The sequence below is a fragment of the Gadus morhua genome, chromosome 23 (genome assembly GCF_902167405.1).
Source record: "Gadus morhua chromosome 23, gadMor3.0, whole genome shotgun sequence".
In the NCBI taxonomy this organism is placed as follows: domain Eukaryota; kingdom Metazoa; phylum Chordata; class Actinopteri; order Gadiformes; family Gadidae; genus Gadus; species Gadus morhua.
The window spans coordinates 23495303-23513360 of record NC_044070.1 but is presented as its reverse complement, the minus strand read 5'-3'; the positions used below and the strand labels follow the sequence as shown (position 1 = coordinate 23513360).

General features: G+C 52.1%; 3 protein-coding genes across 4 annotated transcripts; 2 read left to right on the top strand and 1 right to left on the bottom strand.

The window, feature by feature from the left end:
- Window positions 1–80: 80 nt before the first annotated feature.
- kbtbd2 (kelch repeat and BTB (POZ) domain containing 2) lies at window positions 81–9364 on the bottom strand. Its single transcript, XM_030348996.1, has 4 exons — window positions 9189–9364; window positions 6488–7164; window positions 2635–2800; window positions 81–2197 (listed from the first exon to the last, which is right to left on the bottom strand). Exons 2-4 carry the CDS (start codon window positions 6658–6660, stop codon window positions 653–655), a joined length of 1884 nt encoding a protein of 627 aa, XP_030204856.1. The 5' UTR covers window positions 6661–7164; window positions 9189–9364; the 3' UTR covers window positions 81–652.
- A 580-nt stretch (window positions 9365–9944) lies between these two features.
- LOC115536944 (uncharacterized) lies at window positions 9945–13220 on the top strand. Of its 2 annotated transcripts, XM_030348430.1 has the most exons (7): window positions 9947–10119; window positions 10307–10468; window positions 10653–12236; window positions 12361–12447; window positions 12579–12680; window positions 12766–12820; window positions 12934–13220. In XM_030348430.1, exons 1-6 carry the CDS (start codon window positions 10113–10115, stop codon window positions 12789–12791), a joined length of 1968 nt encoding a protein of 655 aa, XP_030204290.1. In that variant the 5' UTR covers window positions 9947–10112; the 3' UTR covers window positions 12792–12820; window positions 12934–13220. The 2 variants fall into 2 exon arrangements, 1 of the variants encoding a protein (XP_030204290.1); XR_003974753.1 differs by lacking the exons at window positions 12766–12820; window positions 12934–13220 and having other exon boundaries at window positions 9945–10119; window positions 10653–12241; window positions 12579–12669.
- Window positions 13221–14507: 1287 nt separating this feature from the next.
- Window positions 14508–17715, top strand: LOC115536945 (uncharacterized). Its single transcript, XM_030348431.1, has 4 exons — window positions 14508–14829; window positions 15068–17281; window positions 17369–17476; window positions 17580–17715. The coding sequence occupies exons 1-4, from the start codon at window positions 14508–14510 to the stop codon at window positions 17606–17608; spliced, it is 2673 nt and encodes an 890-aa protein (XP_030204291.1). The 3' UTR covers window positions 17609–17715.
- The last annotated feature ends 343 nt before the right edge of the window (window positions 17716–18058 follow it).

Here is an 18058-nt window from a genome sequence, read left to right as displayed (position 1 = left end):
GGGGGCGGGGCCCAGAGGGTGGGGGGGCCGTGGGCAGTGGAGGAGGAGGAGGGTGGGGGGCGGGGCCCAGAGGGTGGGGGGGCCGTGGGCAGTGGAGGAGGAGGCTGGGGGGCGGGGAGGGGGGTTTGGTACAGTTGCCATTGTCATTCCAAGGAGGTTTACTTGTAAGTGCATCGTCATCCTCATCATAAACATTACCATCATCATCATCATCACAAAGTTCAGTTACCGTTTAGATTATCACATTGTAGAAACAGTATAACAGATTGCAATAATATCTAACCGATTTAATGACGAACAAAATAATAAAAAATAAAAAAATGATTTTACATTACTTATTTTGAGGAGGGGGAGGGGGGTTGAGGGGGGAGAAGAGGCCTCTCGCCGCTGAGCTTCGACCAATCAGCATCAGCCGAGGTTAGATTCAACACCGTCGGGGAGGTCAAGGGATTACCATCCCTTCGGAAAAACACATGTCAAACCATTTCAGTTCTGCAGGGCAGTAATCCCGCCCCCAAATTCCACTGCACCCGCCCCCAAATTCCACTCCTCCCAGCCACCCAGCCCCACCCACAGCTCTTCAGCGCGTAAGCGAGTTTGGGGATGGGGGGGGGTGGTGCAGCCTCGGTGGCGTCTGGGGGGGGGCTAAGAGCTATACATGGGGAAGGGGCACCATCTCCCCGTCTACTTCAAACTCCTCGGCGCCGTCGGGGGCGAAGAGGTAGGTGGGCGGCTTCCATGGGGACTCCTCCAGGCAGGAGGGGTACAGCTTGCCCACGGCGCAGCGGAAGTCCTTGCCCATGTCCCAGAGCGAGCGCTCCGACACGGGCTGCCGCAGGAACCAGCGGTCCGTCTCGGCGTCGTACTGGTAGATGGCGTACTTGGCGCGCTCGTTCATGTGCGTCTCGCGCATGAAGATGCAGAGCGCGTTGAGCAGCACCACGGCGCGCACGCAGGGGTCCGAGTACCGCTTGGCGGGGATGTTGGCGGCCAGGCGCCACTCGTTCTTGTTGACGTCATAGATCTCCACGGTGACCGACGAGCCGTCGATGGTGCTGGTGGGCAGCCGCACGCCCGTGTTGCTGACCACGTGCAGCCCGCCGATGTAGAAGATGAGGTCGCCGAAGGCGGCGGCCGAGGCGAAGCAGCGGCTGGTGCGTCGCATGGCCATCTCCACCCAGGTGTCGGCGCGCGGGAAGTAGCAGTACATGAGGTCGTGGGTCATGACGTAGATGCAGTCGTGCGCCACCACCGCCGTGCTCCAGTTCCAGGCGCAGGGCAGCGGGCTGGTCATGCTCCACTCGTCCTTCTCGCAGTCGTAGCGCTCCACCGTGCGCTTGTTCAGCTCCCCGCCCACGTTGTCGCCGCCGATGGCGTAGATGTAGCCCTCGCACCACACCAGCGACGGGCGGATGCGCGCGCACAGCATGGGCGTCTTGGCCACCCAGGCGTTCTGCTGCGCGTCCAGCCAGTAGAAGCTGTCCACGGACCGGTACACCGTCTGCAGCTTGCCCGCCTTGCCCACAGAGTTCTTCAGCGTCAGCTGCCCGCCGGCGATGAACACGTCGTTGTCGGGCGACACCAGCGTGCCCACCTTCTGGAGGTCGCCGGGGGGGTCGCTCAGCCGGTACAGCTTCTCCGCCTGCGGGCTGTAGCACACGGCCCGGTACGACACCTGCGCCATCAGGTGGATGCCCTCGGCCACCCACATGGCCTCCATGAAGATGAGCATCTCCTCCTTGGTCATGCCCAGCCTCGGCTTGAAGAACTTGGGCATGGACTTGTAGAGGCCCTGCACCACCACCGACTTGTCGTTGGGCGGCAGGCCCTGGAACCACGCGCGCTGCGTCACCTCCGACAGCGCGTCGATGCGGATCTGGCTGAGCACCGACGAGAGGTGCTGCGAGCGCGCCTCCATGTTGTACTCCAGCCACAGCATGGCGGCCTCGCGCACCGTCTCCTCCTTCTCCACGTTGAGGTTGTCGCTGCTCAGCACGTCCACGAGCAGCTCGTGGGACAGCTGCAGGAAGGCCTGCTGGCGGTACACTGTGGGGAACTTGTGCTCCACCATGCGCTTGGCGCTCTGCTTGAGCTCGCTGCAGCTGAAGAGGTCGCCGATGCTCAGCATGCGCACGCAGTTCTCCGCGTTGATCTTCTTCACCAGGTAGTCGCGGCACTGCAGCAGCACGTCCTCCACCTGCGAGGAGGAGGAAGAGGAGGGGGGGGGGGAGGTTAGCGTTTCTGCACTGGGACTCGTACTATGAACGTGACCGCAGTGTAGGGGTGCTCGATTATGGGAAAAATCATAATCACGATTATTTTGGTCAATGTTGAAATCACGATTATCCGCATGATTATTTTTGAGTTTGAAAACATGTACTTGATCAGCATGTCTCTCCCGAAAAAAACTTGGTAACTGAGAACTTTTCAAAAAAAATTGAAAAATTTGAAAAATACACAAAATTGTCAGAAAGAAAATGTTCCAATCTTAAATATACAGATATGTATATAGCTGTTCTGCCCTTCTAAAAAAACAAAAAAAAGAAATTTGAAAAACTCGATTTTGTTATATTTGTGATCGTTTGACGCTAAAATCGAAATGGCGATCAAAATTCGTTGAAGCGTTCCTCAGACCTGGAGGAAGCAGGCCGTCTCGTAGAGGGGCTCCACCGTGCTGTCGTTGATGGCCAGGTTGCCCGTGTAGGCGTAGGTGATGATCACCTGCAGCGTGGTGGGGTCCACGTTGCGCAGGTGCACATGTGTCTGCTTGCTCTCGCTCAGGCCGCTCATAAACATCGCCCTGTGGGGGGGGGGGGGACAGGTGGGTGGGGGAGGAGAGGGGGGAGATCAGCGGGTGAGGAGGAGGTCGTCACCGGTCAACACTCACATACATTCTTTCTTCTTTCTCATTTCTTTTTTTAGCGTTATTCATTTTTATATTTTTTTATTCCAATTCTCGTGACTGTCATGAACTCCCTGCTGGGACACCAGATGTTTCCGTCTGGGACTAACGAAGTCAATCTGAACCTTTCTCCCCATTGGTCACATGTGTAGCAGATCAAAGAGCATGCATTTGGCAGGTTTTATGTTCTCTTTTAACAGTTTGTGTCATAAAGCGTCGAAGCAAGGGGCCCTGGGAAAGATTAAGCTCAAACATAACAGCTCACTGTTGACGAAGATTTTATTCGTCTCATTTCCCTAGCACCTTCATCAAGCATACCGGACAAAAATAACCCCGAAATTTGATTCCTACCTTCCTTCCAAAAAAAAAAGAACAACACACCCACGTTTTACTCTCCAAAACACTGGCCGAGCACAACCCAATGTTTCCCCCTCTCGCTGTTACATAACCGCCCGTGATAAGTGGTCGTTTGCCTCAGCAGGTCTTTCCTGCGCGCCGCGAAAGCATCTGGCAGCGAGTGACGGAAGCCAACCGCAGCCTGCAACAGCAGAACACACTTCTTAAAACAAGTGGGTCACGCCCCATCTGCACCGGCCTGAACCTCGGCCGGCCCTCCCGTCTCACGGGGCAGAGCGCGCCATAGGGGGGTCCCGGGAGGTGAGGGGTTGGCCTCCCACGGGGGCGGTCGCCCGACGCAATGTGAGGAACGTCTGCGCTCACACACGGGGATCAAAGCGTCGGTCCCACGACCCGAGCCCCTGAGAACGCAGCGTTCTGCTTGGAAGGCCTCCCGTCCCCGTTAGGGGTCGGGAGGCCGCAGCGGACCGCATCAGAGCCGGGTTGTGACGCACGCTGATGAGGTCATGGCTCGGGTACCTCCTGTCAACACCCTGGTTCCCCCGGTGAGGGAGTGAAGCGGTGTGAAGAGGGAGCGGGAGAAGGAAGTGAGGCCCCGCGTGACTCACTCAGAGCAGCACCTCTCTGGCTCACTCAGTCAGCAGCCCCGGACTGAGTGAGCGACTGTTCACAGCCAGTTCTGTTTCCTCCGAGGGGGAGGAAGGCCCCGCCCTCTACACATTACCAGGAGCTATGGTTACACATGACTGAATGAATAGTATTGACAGATCTAAATCCTACTGGTAATGCGGGTATGTCATTCACAGCTGAACATACACCACTAACCAACAACTATACATGCAAACAATAACGTATGATTATAGACTGGCTAGCCCGCCTTAAGTAATTCACAGCCGTAGCGTTGAACAGATAAGGACCATTTAAACACATTTTTGTAATCCTTTCTGTATAAAGTGCTTTTAAAATCGAATTGCTTTAATAGATTTAGATTCTCGTTTGTTCGATGATGGAACAGATGTTTTGAACCACCGCAGGCACTTGCACCCTGATGCACTTCCCACCAGCACACATTTGTTTCCCACAATGCATCGGAAATAGTACGATCCAGATACAAGATTAGAACCCTTTTATGTATGTTGTGTCACACACACACACAAAATTTATATTGCTAAACAAATCATTTCCGCTTGCAAGCTACATAGGCAAAGCATGTTTGTACATCGTATTGGACACCATTAGATCCAAGTTGCGGGTGAACTGTAAACGGACGAACTAGACAACTAGGGCCTGAATTATGCGATCCTGCAGGTATGGCCCTGTAGAGGGGGGTGGGGGGGGGGCATGTACACTCCCGGATAACGAGCGAGTGGGAAACAGCCGGGACGAGAGGGAGTGATAGAAAGAGTGAGCGGGAGACAGTGGGATAGGTGGGTGTGAGCGAGGGCGTACGGACCCCTTCGTCTTGGAATGCACCCGTCAGTATGCCGAGAGGAGGAGGAGGAAGAGGAGGAGGAGGAGGAGGAGGAGGAGGAGGAAGAAAGCGAGAGAGAGAGAGGAGAGACGGAGAGAGAGGAGAAGAAAGGAGGCGAGAGGGGGATCAAAGGCCGTGTGAGCGGCTGTCATTTACAGATGGTGTCTTCCCAGAGCCCTCTGCTGTGCCTCCGGGGGGCAGAGCACAGCAGACGCCTTTATCCAAAGTGACAAAGTGAAACAATATATCGCTGTCGGTACAGTAAGGACGTTCATAGAACCAAGTGCCAAGCCCTAACAATCACTAGGCGAACCCATTCCCCGTATTGAACGTCGATAGCCAACAGGGTGAACAGCGAGGGGTAAGCTGTTAGAATGGGTGACATGGGGACTCCCCTGCAACCCCGTCTACCCCAAAGTCTCCATACGGTGGATGGAAACTAGTGTGGTCCAATGCATTGATTTTCCGATACTGAATGTTTAAAACGGTTTCCACCCTCATTTTCCACAGTATCGATACACCGGCAGCAGCTGCTTGTTCTCACCCTCTCTTCTGTCTGACAGCGGGTTAACAGACACACACACACACACACACACACACACACACACCAAACCCGACACAGGGTGGTCACACAGCCTCCTCTCACTCACTCACTCGCACTGCTGTCCCTCGCCGCAATTCATCTCTATACTACGGCCGTACCTCGTTATAGCCTTGTTATATGAATCCAGTGTTTCCCCCAGCGCTGTGTTGTTAAGGCGGCCGCCTTAACAACAATAGGGCACCGCCTTGACTACCAATGTATATATATAAAAAAAATATATATATAGTTTTTTTTTTATATATAATTTTTTTTAATTATTAGGCATTAACAAAGTAGAAAACTCTTGTAAGGAAAGAAAACATACTTCCATCAGGTGTAAAAAAACAAAAGATCAATAATGCATCGGTAATACTGTTCACAACAATGGTCGTGCCATCAAGCTATTTGAATTGAAACGGGGAGCGGTATCGACTGTGCATATTCCTCAAGGTATTATGTCGGTCTTAGAACATACTGTATGGCGACAACCCTAATTGAAACGCTGCATTATTTAGTGTCACCATACCTAGGGACAGCGCCCAATCCTAACAACCTTGTGGACACAATAGCGGAGGATGAGGGGCTGACTGGTCCCAACGGGAATCAAACCCGGGCAAATAATTACCACCTTCAAACACTAAGCCCCCCAGGCCTACACCACACGGTACATTATTCAGGGCACTGGACGGATCGCCTTCCAGCCCCACTAGCAGAACACCAGGTAGGGCTACACAGGGGACAGGGCCCGGTAGGAGACCCATGCTTTCAGTTCAACTCAAAGTAGTCCGCTCACTTTGGGCGCCAGAGCCCTGCAAACGCTGTGCCCGATATCCGATATATGAGAGGCTGTGAACCGATAAATGCGTCTAATCTTGACGCACCTGCAGTGCGGATGACCTGTTGTCAGAATAACAAGCGGTAATTGCAGTCCTAATGACACGCGTTGAAGGGAAACCCAGATCGGGACCCACTGTGTAGTAGCAGCGGTAGTAGAACCAAGTCTGACATGGAGCGTGTACATGGAGTGTGTACATGGAGTGTGTACATGGAGTGTGTACATGGAGGCGCTCCCAGGTGATGGGACACAACCCCTATAGAAGACAACCGCCACAACAGGGGGTGGCGGCTTGGGGGGGGGACTGGAGCACCGCGGCGGCGCTGACGGGGCCCTCACCTGAAATAGGAGCTACAGGTGGCCAGGACCATCTTGTGACAGGGGAACTCGGACTCCTCCACCAGCAGCACCACGTCCGTCAGCAGCTTCTGCTCGTAGAAGAACTTGAGCTGCTCCAGCAGGGAGACGGCGTAGTCTGTGTTGACCGCCCTGCGCTCACCCAGGTCGGACATGGTCGCATCCCATGAGTCGCGCCCCAGTTTCGTAAAGTCCTGCGGCCCGGCGCGAACCGGACTCAGACGCGACGACGGCGAGGATCTCAAATAAAAGTAAAAAAAACGGAGGCAGACGCCAACCGGGAGTGGAGGGGTGTGGCGGGGGGGGGGGGAGGTGCGGAGACCTCAACGCCGTGGCCCGTTGTGAGGGGAGGTGCTCGCTCCTCGACGGCGCAGGGAGACCCAACAGAAAGGCACTGCTCCCTGCGTGAAGAGGACAGGAAACCGGAGGTCCACCGTGGCAGTGCTGTATCCCTGTGGCCTCCTCGTGTTGTCACCGGCTCAGGGAGAACTCTGGGGGAGACGGCGCTCTCCGGGTCTGTCGTCAGGAGTGGACCCCGACAGTGCGGGTTAGGGGGGGGGACAGGGAGCTGAGGAAGGGGGGGGGGTTAGACGCTGAGGAGGTAGGAGGTGGAGGAAGCGGCAGCCGGTCCGTTGGGGCTGGGCTACATCAGTGCTCGGCTGGAAGGGAGAGAGGGAGAAGAGAGACAAAAACAGCAGCAGTCAGGTCGGTATGCATTGAAACCAGGACAATACAAACAAACTCAATGAGAGGCTGGGCATCAGTGAGTGACAGCCAACCGTCGCCTGAGCATGTGATCATGTTGCTGTTTACGCACTCGTCCGCTTAGCTCCTCTGCAGCAAACCTCAAAGCTTTCCGGTTGTTTACGCGTCTGAGTGAGAAGATGTACATCAATAAAATAGCTACCCATCTATCTCCCAGAAGGAAGCATAACGCAACCAGTGCTTACCCAAGATTCAGCATTACTAGTCTGCTGAATAAATTCTACACTATTCTGCCGGTGTCTGGCCGACCGAGGAAAAACACACGCATATACATTTCCGGAATCTTTTCCGCATGACAAAGTGCGCCGTCAACATCCAGTCTCCAATAGCAGGTCACCTGGCTGGCCCCCACCCCACCCCTTACAGCTCTTCGCTCCATCAAGCATTCACTGTCTCCGTCACTCACTGCCCAGGACTGCAAGACAATCTGCTTAGTAAGAGGGGAAGGGAAGGGGGGACTCTCTGAGAGCCAACACACACAACGAAAGGACAAGGATCTGTAAGCTGTCATCGTGCAAATCCGACAAGAACTACAAAATTAGATTTTTCTTAAATAACACTGAAGTTTATGTTTCACAGAACTGAGCATTTTGATAAGGTGGAGCAGTTGACAAAATATTTATCATAAGGCAACTTTATTTATATAACACAAAAAGCCACAATTATGTCACACCTTTTCTGCATTTGTAAACATTTTAAATGTACAACGGTTGGTTTGTGACCCAAGGCAAATATTACAGAGAATTGTTTTATTAAAAAAGCAAAAATGCAGAAGAAGTGTTTAATAATATTAAAAAATACAAAAAAACACCTACAAATACAAAACAATCACTAAAAGACTGATTGCAATGTTTAGCAAGTAGTAAGGTGAACTAATGTGTACGTAATGCTACATTTGAACAGGACTCAAAGATTGTAGCGTCATCCACTGTAAAGAGCAGTGTTTTATCCTCTATGTTTCAGACTAGTGTACTCCCCCGTGTTGGTACAGTGAGTACCGATCAGCCAAGCATGTTGGGCTGGACAATTTGTTTCAGATCTTCGGTTCATACCTATCGTCGTACTGGCTAAAATATAACATTGCTGCAGTATTTTTGGTCAAATGCATTATTTAAATCCTTAAAATCAATTCAGCCAGGACGACCAGCACATGACATCTCGTACCTGGGCCGAAACGCCGACTCACAACCCAGCTAGAGACGGCATTCATTCACGACACCACTTAGCTCACTCATTATCACAAATCAGCCAACAATAACGTGTTTCCAACATCGTAAACACCTACAGATCACCCTCAGAGCATAAATACAAGTCGTAGGCTAACGTGCTGCTAACCTCCAGCCCCGTCGTCCTCCACCGCCTCCCACAACAAACCCTCGCCCGGACACGGCGGCGTAGGGCCCGCGGAGACACCCACTGGGGACACCGCATGCGGTTCACCCTGTACCCCATTCACGTGCCCATTCACCACAAAACTGAGCATCGCCACAGTGATCAGAGATATTGAACTCACGGCGCGGGTTGTTTTATTATATAGCAGAATAACATCGGGTCACGGCAGCTAGCGTTAGCTCAGCGATACTCCAATCTCCGGTCCGGGGGTTAGCTAGTGGCTAGTTAGCTGGCGGCTAACCGGATGGCGAATGCTAGCGTGTGCTAATACAAAAACAAGACGAACCTCCGGCCCCCACGCGATTTAAATGTTAATCCGACGAACGGCCATCGGTCGAGACGAAGCGTCGTAACACAATTATAAGACGGGGTTAATGGTCAGCTAGCTGGGTGTGAGATAAACATATAAAAGTAGGCTGGTTGGTGTCTGACGTGAACTCGCTGCTGGCGGCTAGCTTCTGAACGGGGCAGTGTTGCTAGCCGAGCCACTTCGTTACTTAACCCGTTTAAGATTCGGTGTCCTTACAATGCTTTTTGGGTTGGCGTACTCCAGGGATAGGTCCCGCTGCCACTGGCTCTTTCTTTTTATATCCACTCGGGTCCAGGAAGTGTAACTTTGTGTGTTATTACGTTGAGCATTGGGTTAGCATCGCCCGCATCGGAGGAACGTAAAAGCGCATCTCAAGCGCCTGGTTTTAAGAGGCCAAATGGTGATACTGCGCATGCGCCCGAAACAGCGTCGCTGCGCTCTGCGGACGCATGCGCAGTATCCCGATTTTGCCTCAATATATATAATAATATATATATATATATATATATATATATATAATATATGTTTATATAACACACGCCGTTTTGGCTGCATTCACAGTATCCCCATTTGGGAGAGGGGAATAACCGGGAGAGGGGAATGCTGCCCCCTGCTGGGGCCTGATTTGACTGCAAACAACCCATGTATGCTGCTCGATTTCCAATATTCAGATTACTTTATTGATCCCGGAGGATATTGTATCTGTAACCACTGATCAGCTTCCTCATGATAACATACAAAATAAATATAAAGGTAAGTAAAATAAATCTATAACACAGACCAAATGTGGGATGTGGGAAATGTGTAGGCCCACAGGTTTCAACACAAAGCATGTTTCGTTAAATATATAACGACGTGCATGCAAAATATAATGGCGCATAGGTTATGCATAATAAGGAGGCTCCACGTAAAGTCGCACCCTGGTGCACTGCCAGTTTCAATCAAAACCAATTGCAAAAAGAGTCAACAAGAAGAAACATGGACAGGTGGTCCGAATTTGATTTGATTGATTTGTTAGCAGCGCCCTTTGAGTCGGCTGAGTTTGGCGTCTGCAAGACCGAAAGAAAGTAACAAAGCAAGTGATTCGAGTGATTTTAATCTTCCGTTTTGTTCCAGAGTTAGTAACCCACTTTTGAGAAAATGGACGGTAATAATTCACATTTACTATGTTAGTTTCTATTCAATGTAAAAATATGTAATAAACAACTGCGTTTTATATAGGGGATAACTTCAGGCATGATCTCTTCATGTGAACTTGCAAGGCAATTTGTATTAAGACTACAAAACACATGAAAGAGTTTCATGCTCAGAATAAATCTAGTTTATTCCCGTAGACGGAGGACAACCTAGCAATTCGTTTGGAAACGGTCAGCCGTCGCGGACTCCGCAGCACACTCGGCCCTTCTTCTACGTCCAGCCGGCCTCTCAACCCTACGTACCCATGTACCAACACTGGCACTTAAACAACCCGTACAATCCCTACGGCATGCCTGGAGGTATCAATTCATATTCAAATATTACTTCCGGTCTGTATGTGTATTGTGTGTTGATGTGTACCGTCGCAAAGACATTTGTAAAGAACTTATTTTTGCCATCTATTGTATTTTATTTAGGTTGTTTACGTTTAGCCTTCAGATGGAGGTGGTGTTTTAATACATTATCTTTGTGCTTATTGCTCAGGCTACAACGTTGGCCGCCCCTATGGGCAGCCCTACCCCTACATGCAGTACCCGGGATACGTACTCCCACAACAGATGATGCACCCGCTCGATTACCGGAGGATGTTCGAGCCGCGCTTCCACCCTCCCCCCTGGGCCGACATGCCCCGCCCCCCCCAGCAGCCCCAGCAGTACCAGTACCCGCCCCCTCCCCCGTCGCCGCTCCGCAGGGAGATGGCGTGCTCCGAGGTCCAGACGGACCCCAGCGACGCCATCAACAAGCTCATCGAGTGCCTGGGCAAGATGCGCGGCGTGGAGCTGGGCGTGGCCGAGAGGGAGCTGGACTCGGGCGTCGGCTCCCAGACGTCCGGGATCTTCTCGCCGGGGGAGGAGAAGAAGAGCGATGAGGAAGGCGTGAGTCGTGCCGCCGTCTCCACCTCCTCTTCCTCCTCCTCCTCCTCGGGCGCCCAGCCGTCTCCCGGCGTGACGTTCAGCGACTCCACGACGGCGGTGTACGACGCCGAGTCGAGCCACCGCAGCCTGGAGGACCTGGGGACGCCGGGGGCGTGGTCTGTGGGCTTCGAGGAGCCGCCGCTGGACAGCTCGTCGGTTCGCGAGGAGACGCCGTCGGGAGCGCCGGAGCCGGCGGAGAAACGGGACCTGTTCGCCTTCTGTCTGCCCGGCCCGCTGCCCGACCGCGTGACGGTCGCCCCGCGGGGGGAAGAACGACCCACGGAGGTCGTGGACCGACGCTCCGACGGTGTGGCGCCCGTCGTCCTCGTCACCACCACCAGCGTCGACCTCGGGTCCGACCCGGAAGAACCTCTCCCGGAGACGGTAGCCGTCCTGCACCAAGCCCAGGAAGTGTGGTGTCCCACGGCCGTACCGGTAGAGGCCGAGGCGGACCTGAGCTACCGGATCCTCAGGCTGCCCTTCGACCCGAGTGCCCCGTTCGCCGGAGACCTCCTGAGGAGCAGCCCGTCGAGCCGGGGGACGGAGCCGGCCCGCCTGGCCCCCGGCTGCCTCCCGTCCCCGGTGTCCCCTCTCTACTACGGCTACCTGCCCCGGCAGAGGACCCAGGAGCGCCTGAGCGTCCTCAGCCCCTCCCTGGATGAGCTGTCCTCCCGCGACGAGATGTTCTCCACCGACCTGGACGACATGGACCTCTTCCCCCGGAGGGTGTACGCCAGCAGGAGGCCGGTGGCGTCCGGCCATCGGACCACGGAGGAGGCGTGGCCCGCGGGCGCCAAGAGGTACTCCTGCGCCTGCTGCGGGAAGGGGCTGGCCAAGGCGGGGGGGCCGGCGGCGAGTCGGAGCAAAGGCAGCGACGTCAGGTCCTACCGGGACGAGACCGGGGACTCGGACGACGAGTGCCGCTACGCCCGGAGCCAGCCGGACCGAGCGGCCGCGAGGAAACCGGTCGCGGGAAGGAAGGCGGAGTCGGTCTCCCTGCGGCACGCCTCCTCGAAGCACCCCCACAAACGGATCCAGTGCAAGGAGGGGTCGAGCGTGGCGGACGGCGAGGAGGGGCGGGACCGGCGCGTGGAGGACGGCGGGGAGACGGGGGACCTCACCAGCGGGGACCTGCAGTACATCACATGCCAGGGCAAGGTCCACTTATGAGCTTCCTGACGGTGTCCTTCACCGTGCGCTGTCTGAGAAACGCACGACGCAACACAATCAGCACCCCAAGTGATCTTATCAAATGTTTTTTCTCTTTCTACTTGAAGACAAACTGTGTCGAGAGGACTTGACCACTGGCAGATGGGAAGAAGAGCAGCCCAGAAGGAGACAACAAGGCCAACTGCATAAACAAGGTCACAGCTTAGCGGACTCTAGCCCTCGACCCATACCGGCCTACGATTAAATCTGTTCCCCTGATCTACTGTTGTATTTATCTGTCAAGGTTGAGCTGCGTTGATTCCTGTTTGTTTGTTTTTTTTAACAGATATGCATAGAAAAGCCCCGAGCAAGATGATGCCATGTCACAGGACCAGAGAAGAGGAGAGCAAGAATGAGGAGCCGCCATCAAGATATCGTTGGGAAAGAGGTGACGCTTTTGGTGTGCCTCTGCTTGTCTTGATTGAATTGAGGAAAAAAAGAAACAAGAATAACCTCATTAACATGCCTTTCAGGTACAGGCAAAGGAGAACCAAGATGATGAGTTTCAGAGATTGATATTTTTGAACGGTAATTGAAACGCAAAATGAGTTGAATTCCACTGCAGTTCCTCTGCTGACATGCACCAAACGAATGCATTTTTATCTAAACCGGATATTTCTTGTTTCAATCATTATTTGCAGGTTCCACTGACAGAATCCACGGTGGTGATATCACTGGAGCAGAGAAACACAAGGCCTCCGGGATGGGTGCTTGTTGAAGAGGATGTGAGCACCTGGTGACACGCACGTCACACAATAAAGTCTTGATTTTGTTGGACACAATAAAATATGTATCGTTTGACTGCAGAAGGTCCACTGACACAACCCGATGTAATGCACTACAAGTTATACACCTTCACACACTGGGAATTGTTCTGAATGCTTGTCTGTTACCGGCCTGTCTAATAAATCATTTTCATTACATCCAAGCCAATCTCAATGTCTTCTAGCTGCTTCTGATGTTTTTTCTTGTCTTAAATGTTGACCCTTAGTTGCCATTAGTACTGTTGATTGCCTTGCAAAGCATCCGTGAAACATGGGACTGTAAGAGGAATATAGATTGGCTCATGTTTTGCTTTACACCACTGGGTTTATACAGGGGCCGGCCTCCCATTGGGATTTAATGCTGCATATAGATGTTTCTGTATTTATGCAGTTAATGTATTGGATGACTCAGAATACATTGGTTGCAGAAAAGCAGCTTCTTAAGGCCTTAAAACTTTAGTGTGATGCTGTTTAATCCTATGGAAAGATTTTAGGAGTTTCAATTAATTAATATCAAGGATGTTTTCCATTGGTGCAGTTGGTAAATGGTGATTAGCACTTTCTTTTTTGTACTTAATATTCTACAGGGGTTTGTAAAGATGCTACTTTATATGACTCTTTGGGATGGGATAAGAAATGAGTATTTCAGAGGTAGGTTCTGCTCCTCTGGGTTTGTGTATCATCTCTTGTCTGAGCCCCAGCTTGGGGCAATCAGATTTGAAATACATCTAAGTTCCTGAACCCATATCTTCCTCTGCACTACTCATTTGTTTCGGGGATGAAAGTGACACTGAGACTTGCTAATGTGTTCAATGTGATATCCTCCATCTTGAGGGCAGATTACACTGACAAATTTGGCAGGGATGCATAAGAGAAGTGACTGTAATTGTGAGAATTATATTTTCGGAAGCACTTTTGTGAGTCTTTAGTTTCAGAGGATAATGAGATTTTTTCTTCAGAGCTGCCAGCAGGTGTGCTAACTTTCAACCAATGGGCTTCCAGCATCAAAAAAGCTATTATCATATTAGCAAACCCATTTTAATCGCTGATCCCAATTTCCTTTATCTCGACTCTTCCCTCGCTGCCCCATCTCATCTCCTTCAAGTGTGCTGGAGAAGACGTTGTGGGAGGGACACTTGGCAAAGCAATGTGACGTCTGGCTCTGAAGTCTGCCAATAATGACTGATTGGGCCATCAGCACCTGGAGCCACGATTGATCCAATCAGATTGTCGCTTTAACCGAGCATGTGACCAGAATCCAATCATCTTATTGCCTATTTAGAGTGTATCAGGAAAGGTTAGCCTCTTTGTCTGTATTGTAATCCTTTGAATGTATGTGCTACTCACAACCCCCACCCTTATATATTTTTTCTTAACTGATGCAATAGTTTATAGCGAATTAAATGTAACGGTGAAAACCCTTCAAAGTTATTTAAAAGTGCTGTTATTCAATGACAACTGTTCTCTGCTTCTCCTTAGGTTTCCTACAGATGGCGGCCTCTGTTTCCACGTCGCAGCATGAGTTTGCCCACAGGCCGCAAGGTATGAACCCTTCCCATGATGCACGGCGGGCCCAGGGGCCTCAACCCCCGGGCCAGGGGCCCTCAGGGCAGTATGGGTCTCCGGGCCCTAGCGAGCGAGACAAGCCCCCACCTCAACACCAGAAGCCCTACTTCTACGTCCAGCCCTCCCAGCCGTACGTCCCCATGCAGTCCAACATGCAGTGGCACATGCCCCTCTCCTACAACCCTTACTACGGTTACCCAGGGTTAGGTAAGTGAGGGGGATTCAGTGTCTCTTTGTCATTGCCTCCCCATTTTTAACTTCCATTGTTTTTCTTTTTACCTATTTTTTTTTTTTTTATGCAATGATACTAATGAGGTTTTGATTAAGGACTTGCCTTTCACAAGTTTTCTTTTAATATTGTGATGGATGATCACATATTTTACTACTCTTCATTCATAAAAAAAAAAAATTCTAACCGTTTACATTTCCTGCTACTATTGAACAGGTTACGCCATGCAACCTATGAACACCTATCCCATGAATGGATACATGGAGCCGCCGGGATACGTCATGCCTCAGAGCCACCTCCATCTGGTGGACTACAGGCGCATGCTGAGCCCCCAGTACTACCACACCTTGGCCTATCAGTCCCGCACGCTCAGCTACCAGCACAGCTCCTCCAATAGAGACATGATCAGCTCTGAAGTGCAGACCGAGCCACTCTCTGCGTCCAAAAAGTCAAACGCCGCTGCTTCATGTGGTGGTGGTGGTAGGGTCGACACGCACAATGGCTTCCCTCAAGGCATACACGATTGTGCAGAGAGAAACAACCCCGGGCCTGCTCACCTTCTACCCCAAGCCCAGTCTGCAAAGACTGGTGATCGATTGGTGGATCTCAAGAAGACGTCGCCCTCTCCTGTCGGAAAGGCGCCTCAGAAGAGCAGCTTTGTTATCCAGACCGAGGAGCTTCGGATCGAGTGCTGCAGTACCGCAGTGGGCCTCGAGGTTCTGCGCTCCCGTGAGACCCAGGAGATGGAGTTGGCTCACAGATACGCTGCCCGGGATCTGGGCCGCTGCGGCTCTTTGATCACCCCCACTCCTGTGCTGCAGGAAGTGGCCAGGAGTGCTCCAAAAGAGCAGTTGGACATTGGCCAACAAGTTGTTCCTGACCTTGTGTTAGTTGGCACGGATTCCTGTGGCACCACTACGGGGACGTTGTCTTGGCGCGAGCCGAAAGCCCAGATTAAACGCACCGATGCGTCGCCGGATTCAGGCTCCAGGGTTGAAGTCAGCGGGGGTGTAGGTCAGAAGACGACCGTAGAGCAAGGACAGAAGCGCAGCACTGACGCTAATGTAGGCTGTGGTTCCAACGACGGCCTCGTTAAAGTCCTCCACATGCCCTTTGACCTGGACTACCTGGATGAGCTCCGGAGCATGGAGACGACGGTGTGGTCGATGGAAGAGACGGTCCTTTCCTCCCCTGATTGGATGACGCAAACCACTCTAATAGATTCACACATGGACACACTTGTGGAGGAAGTCAAGGATCCCCGCGAAGAGGACCTGATGGATGTTTTCGCTGAGGAGTTTACGATGGAACAGGTGGTGCCCATGATTGAGATGCCTCAGTCTGAAGAGGAGCTCCTGATAGAGCTGGGCTCCACTAGAGATGCCCCCCCTGTGTTGGTCTCGGCCCCTCAACCCGAAGGCCTTGCCTCAGTGGATACTCGTGACACAGAGGTGGCTTCAACGGCCCATCTTGTCCACGACTCGGGTGTGAGTCACTCACACAGTTCAGAGTCAGTGGTGGGCCTCCCTGGTACAGGTGACTCAATTCAGCACGAGTCTGAGCTGACTGACCAGACTTCCTACGAGTCCCTCCCGGCTTTCCTCCCTTCCACTGCTTGGCCGACTGACCATAGTAACATAGTGCACCTCAGAGAAATGCCACAACCCCCCAAGAAACCCAGCAAGTCCCAGAGCGCTCACAACTCGGAAGAGCCAATCGAGAGACGGAAGCCCAACAAAGAATCAAAGGAGGCTCACACCGTTCAAAGGCCCAAAGCAGAAAAGATCGACAAAGCCAACGTCAACAGGCGTAGCGTCTCGGACCACGAATGCTGTCTCCGGCGCAATCTAAACGAGAACGCGTTCCCCGCCCGGCGGCCCCGACTAGAGCGCCTCTGCAGCAGATGCCTGGCCAATCGCAGCGGCTGCCCGACGGTCAGTCCGGGATCGCAATCGGTGCAGATCTACAAAAGAAGATGCCCCACTCCCCTCCAGCCATGGCTGCAGGGCTGCGTGCTACCGACGTGCGAAGCCTGCAAGATGCTGGCGAGGAAGAGGCTGATGCTTCGCCGTGGCACCAGCTCAGACGTCTGCGGATCCGGCTGGCAAGACGCCGCAGGGGGCGAGACCTCCGAGAACGGTTCCGTTCGAAGGGTGCCAAAGTGGTCGGGGCTTGATGACCCCAGGAGAGCGTGCGCTGAATCGAAGAGACACCCGGTGACCTCCAGGAACCGAGCTGAGAAGTGTCCTCTGGCGTTCGGGGAGAGGAACTGCGCTTGTGATGAGCACAGAGTCCCTGGTTGGGACGGGCGGAGCAGGCATGGAACTGGGAACGTCGTACAGGAGACCGACGAGAACGGCGTCTTGCCAGTGCGTTCCCAGGACAAGTGGGGAGGCGTGGAAAGAAACAACGGATATAAATGGAAAAATGGTGGGTGGACATTTTTACAGTGAGGTCTTTAGTGATGTGTTTCATGCTGTTCGTTTTGTGAATCTGCTTTTCTTTACTTCCCTGCAGAGAAATCATTCACATCAATGGTGTTTAATCGGAACATGGCTGGCCACAAGGATGCGGTCATATCACAGCACTTGAATATACAGAAGAAATCACAGCCACTATCACAAGGTCTACTTAACACATGGCATTAGCCAACACTTTTTGGGGGGATGACTGACTTTAATTTTATCATGCAACAATCTTTATTTATTGTACTTTTTCTTTTTCACAGGAACTCACAGAAAAGTAACAAGATGCTGATTTTCACAAGAGCACAATCACTTGAACACGTGCACAAATAATTTAACCTTGACTCACATTGTTCACTATTTATTGCGCACTATTTAAATAAACACCTTTTTACTACAGCTGGTTTTGGTTTAATTGAACTGACCGTTGCATAATTTAATTCAATGGCAGGGATTCTCCATAAGATGGTGCTGTTACCCCATACAATTTCGCTTCATAATTTAGCAGCCGCAATCTCCGGGCGGTATTAATTGCAAACGAGGCATTTGACTCGTAAATTGTTGGTCATTGTGATAGACGTAGATCTGTCTTTGTTGATTTCAGGGAAATGGTTTATGGGTTGGGATGGGTGAAGAACATGCCTTATTTACAAATGCAGACGACTCCCTATGATATGGAACTCATTGTATTTTCAGAAGCTACATTTACAAGTTTGTCTTTGATTTGACCATTTACTGTAGG

Coding starts and splice junctions, on each gene's coding strand:
- kbtbd2 (XM_030348996.1), bottom strand. CDS start 6,660: ATGTCCGACCTGGGTGAGCGCAGGGCGGTCAACACAGACTACGCCGTC. Junction 2,801..6,487: donor ACCTGTAGCTCCTATTTCAG/GTGAGGGCCCCG, acceptor CCCCCCCCACAG/GGCGATGTTTATGAGCGGCC. Junction 2,198..2,634: donor AGACGGCCTGCTTCCTCCAG/GTCTGAGGAACG, acceptor TCCTCCTCGCAG/GTGGAGGACGTGCTGCTGCA.
- LOC115536944 (XM_030348430.1), top strand. Junction 10,469..10,652: donor TCCCTACGGCATGCCTGGAG/GTATCAATTCAT, acceptor CTTATTGCTCAG/GCTACAACGTTGGCCGCCCC. Junction 12,237..12,360: donor GCAGTACATCACATGCCAGG/GCAAGGTCCACT, acceptor TTCTACTTGAAG/ACAAACTGTGTCGAGAGGAC.
- LOC115536945 (XM_030348431.1), top strand. CDS start 14,508: ATGACAACTGTTCTCTGCTTCTCCTTAGGTTTCCTACAGATGGCGGCC. Junction 14,830..15,067: donor CTACGGTTACCCAGGGTTAG/GTAAGTGAGGGG, acceptor ACTATTGAACAG/GTTACGCCATGCAACCTATG. Junction 17,282..17,368: donor CGGATATAAATGGAAAAATG/GTGGGTGGACAT, acceptor ACTTCCCTGCAG/AGAAATCATTCACATCAATG.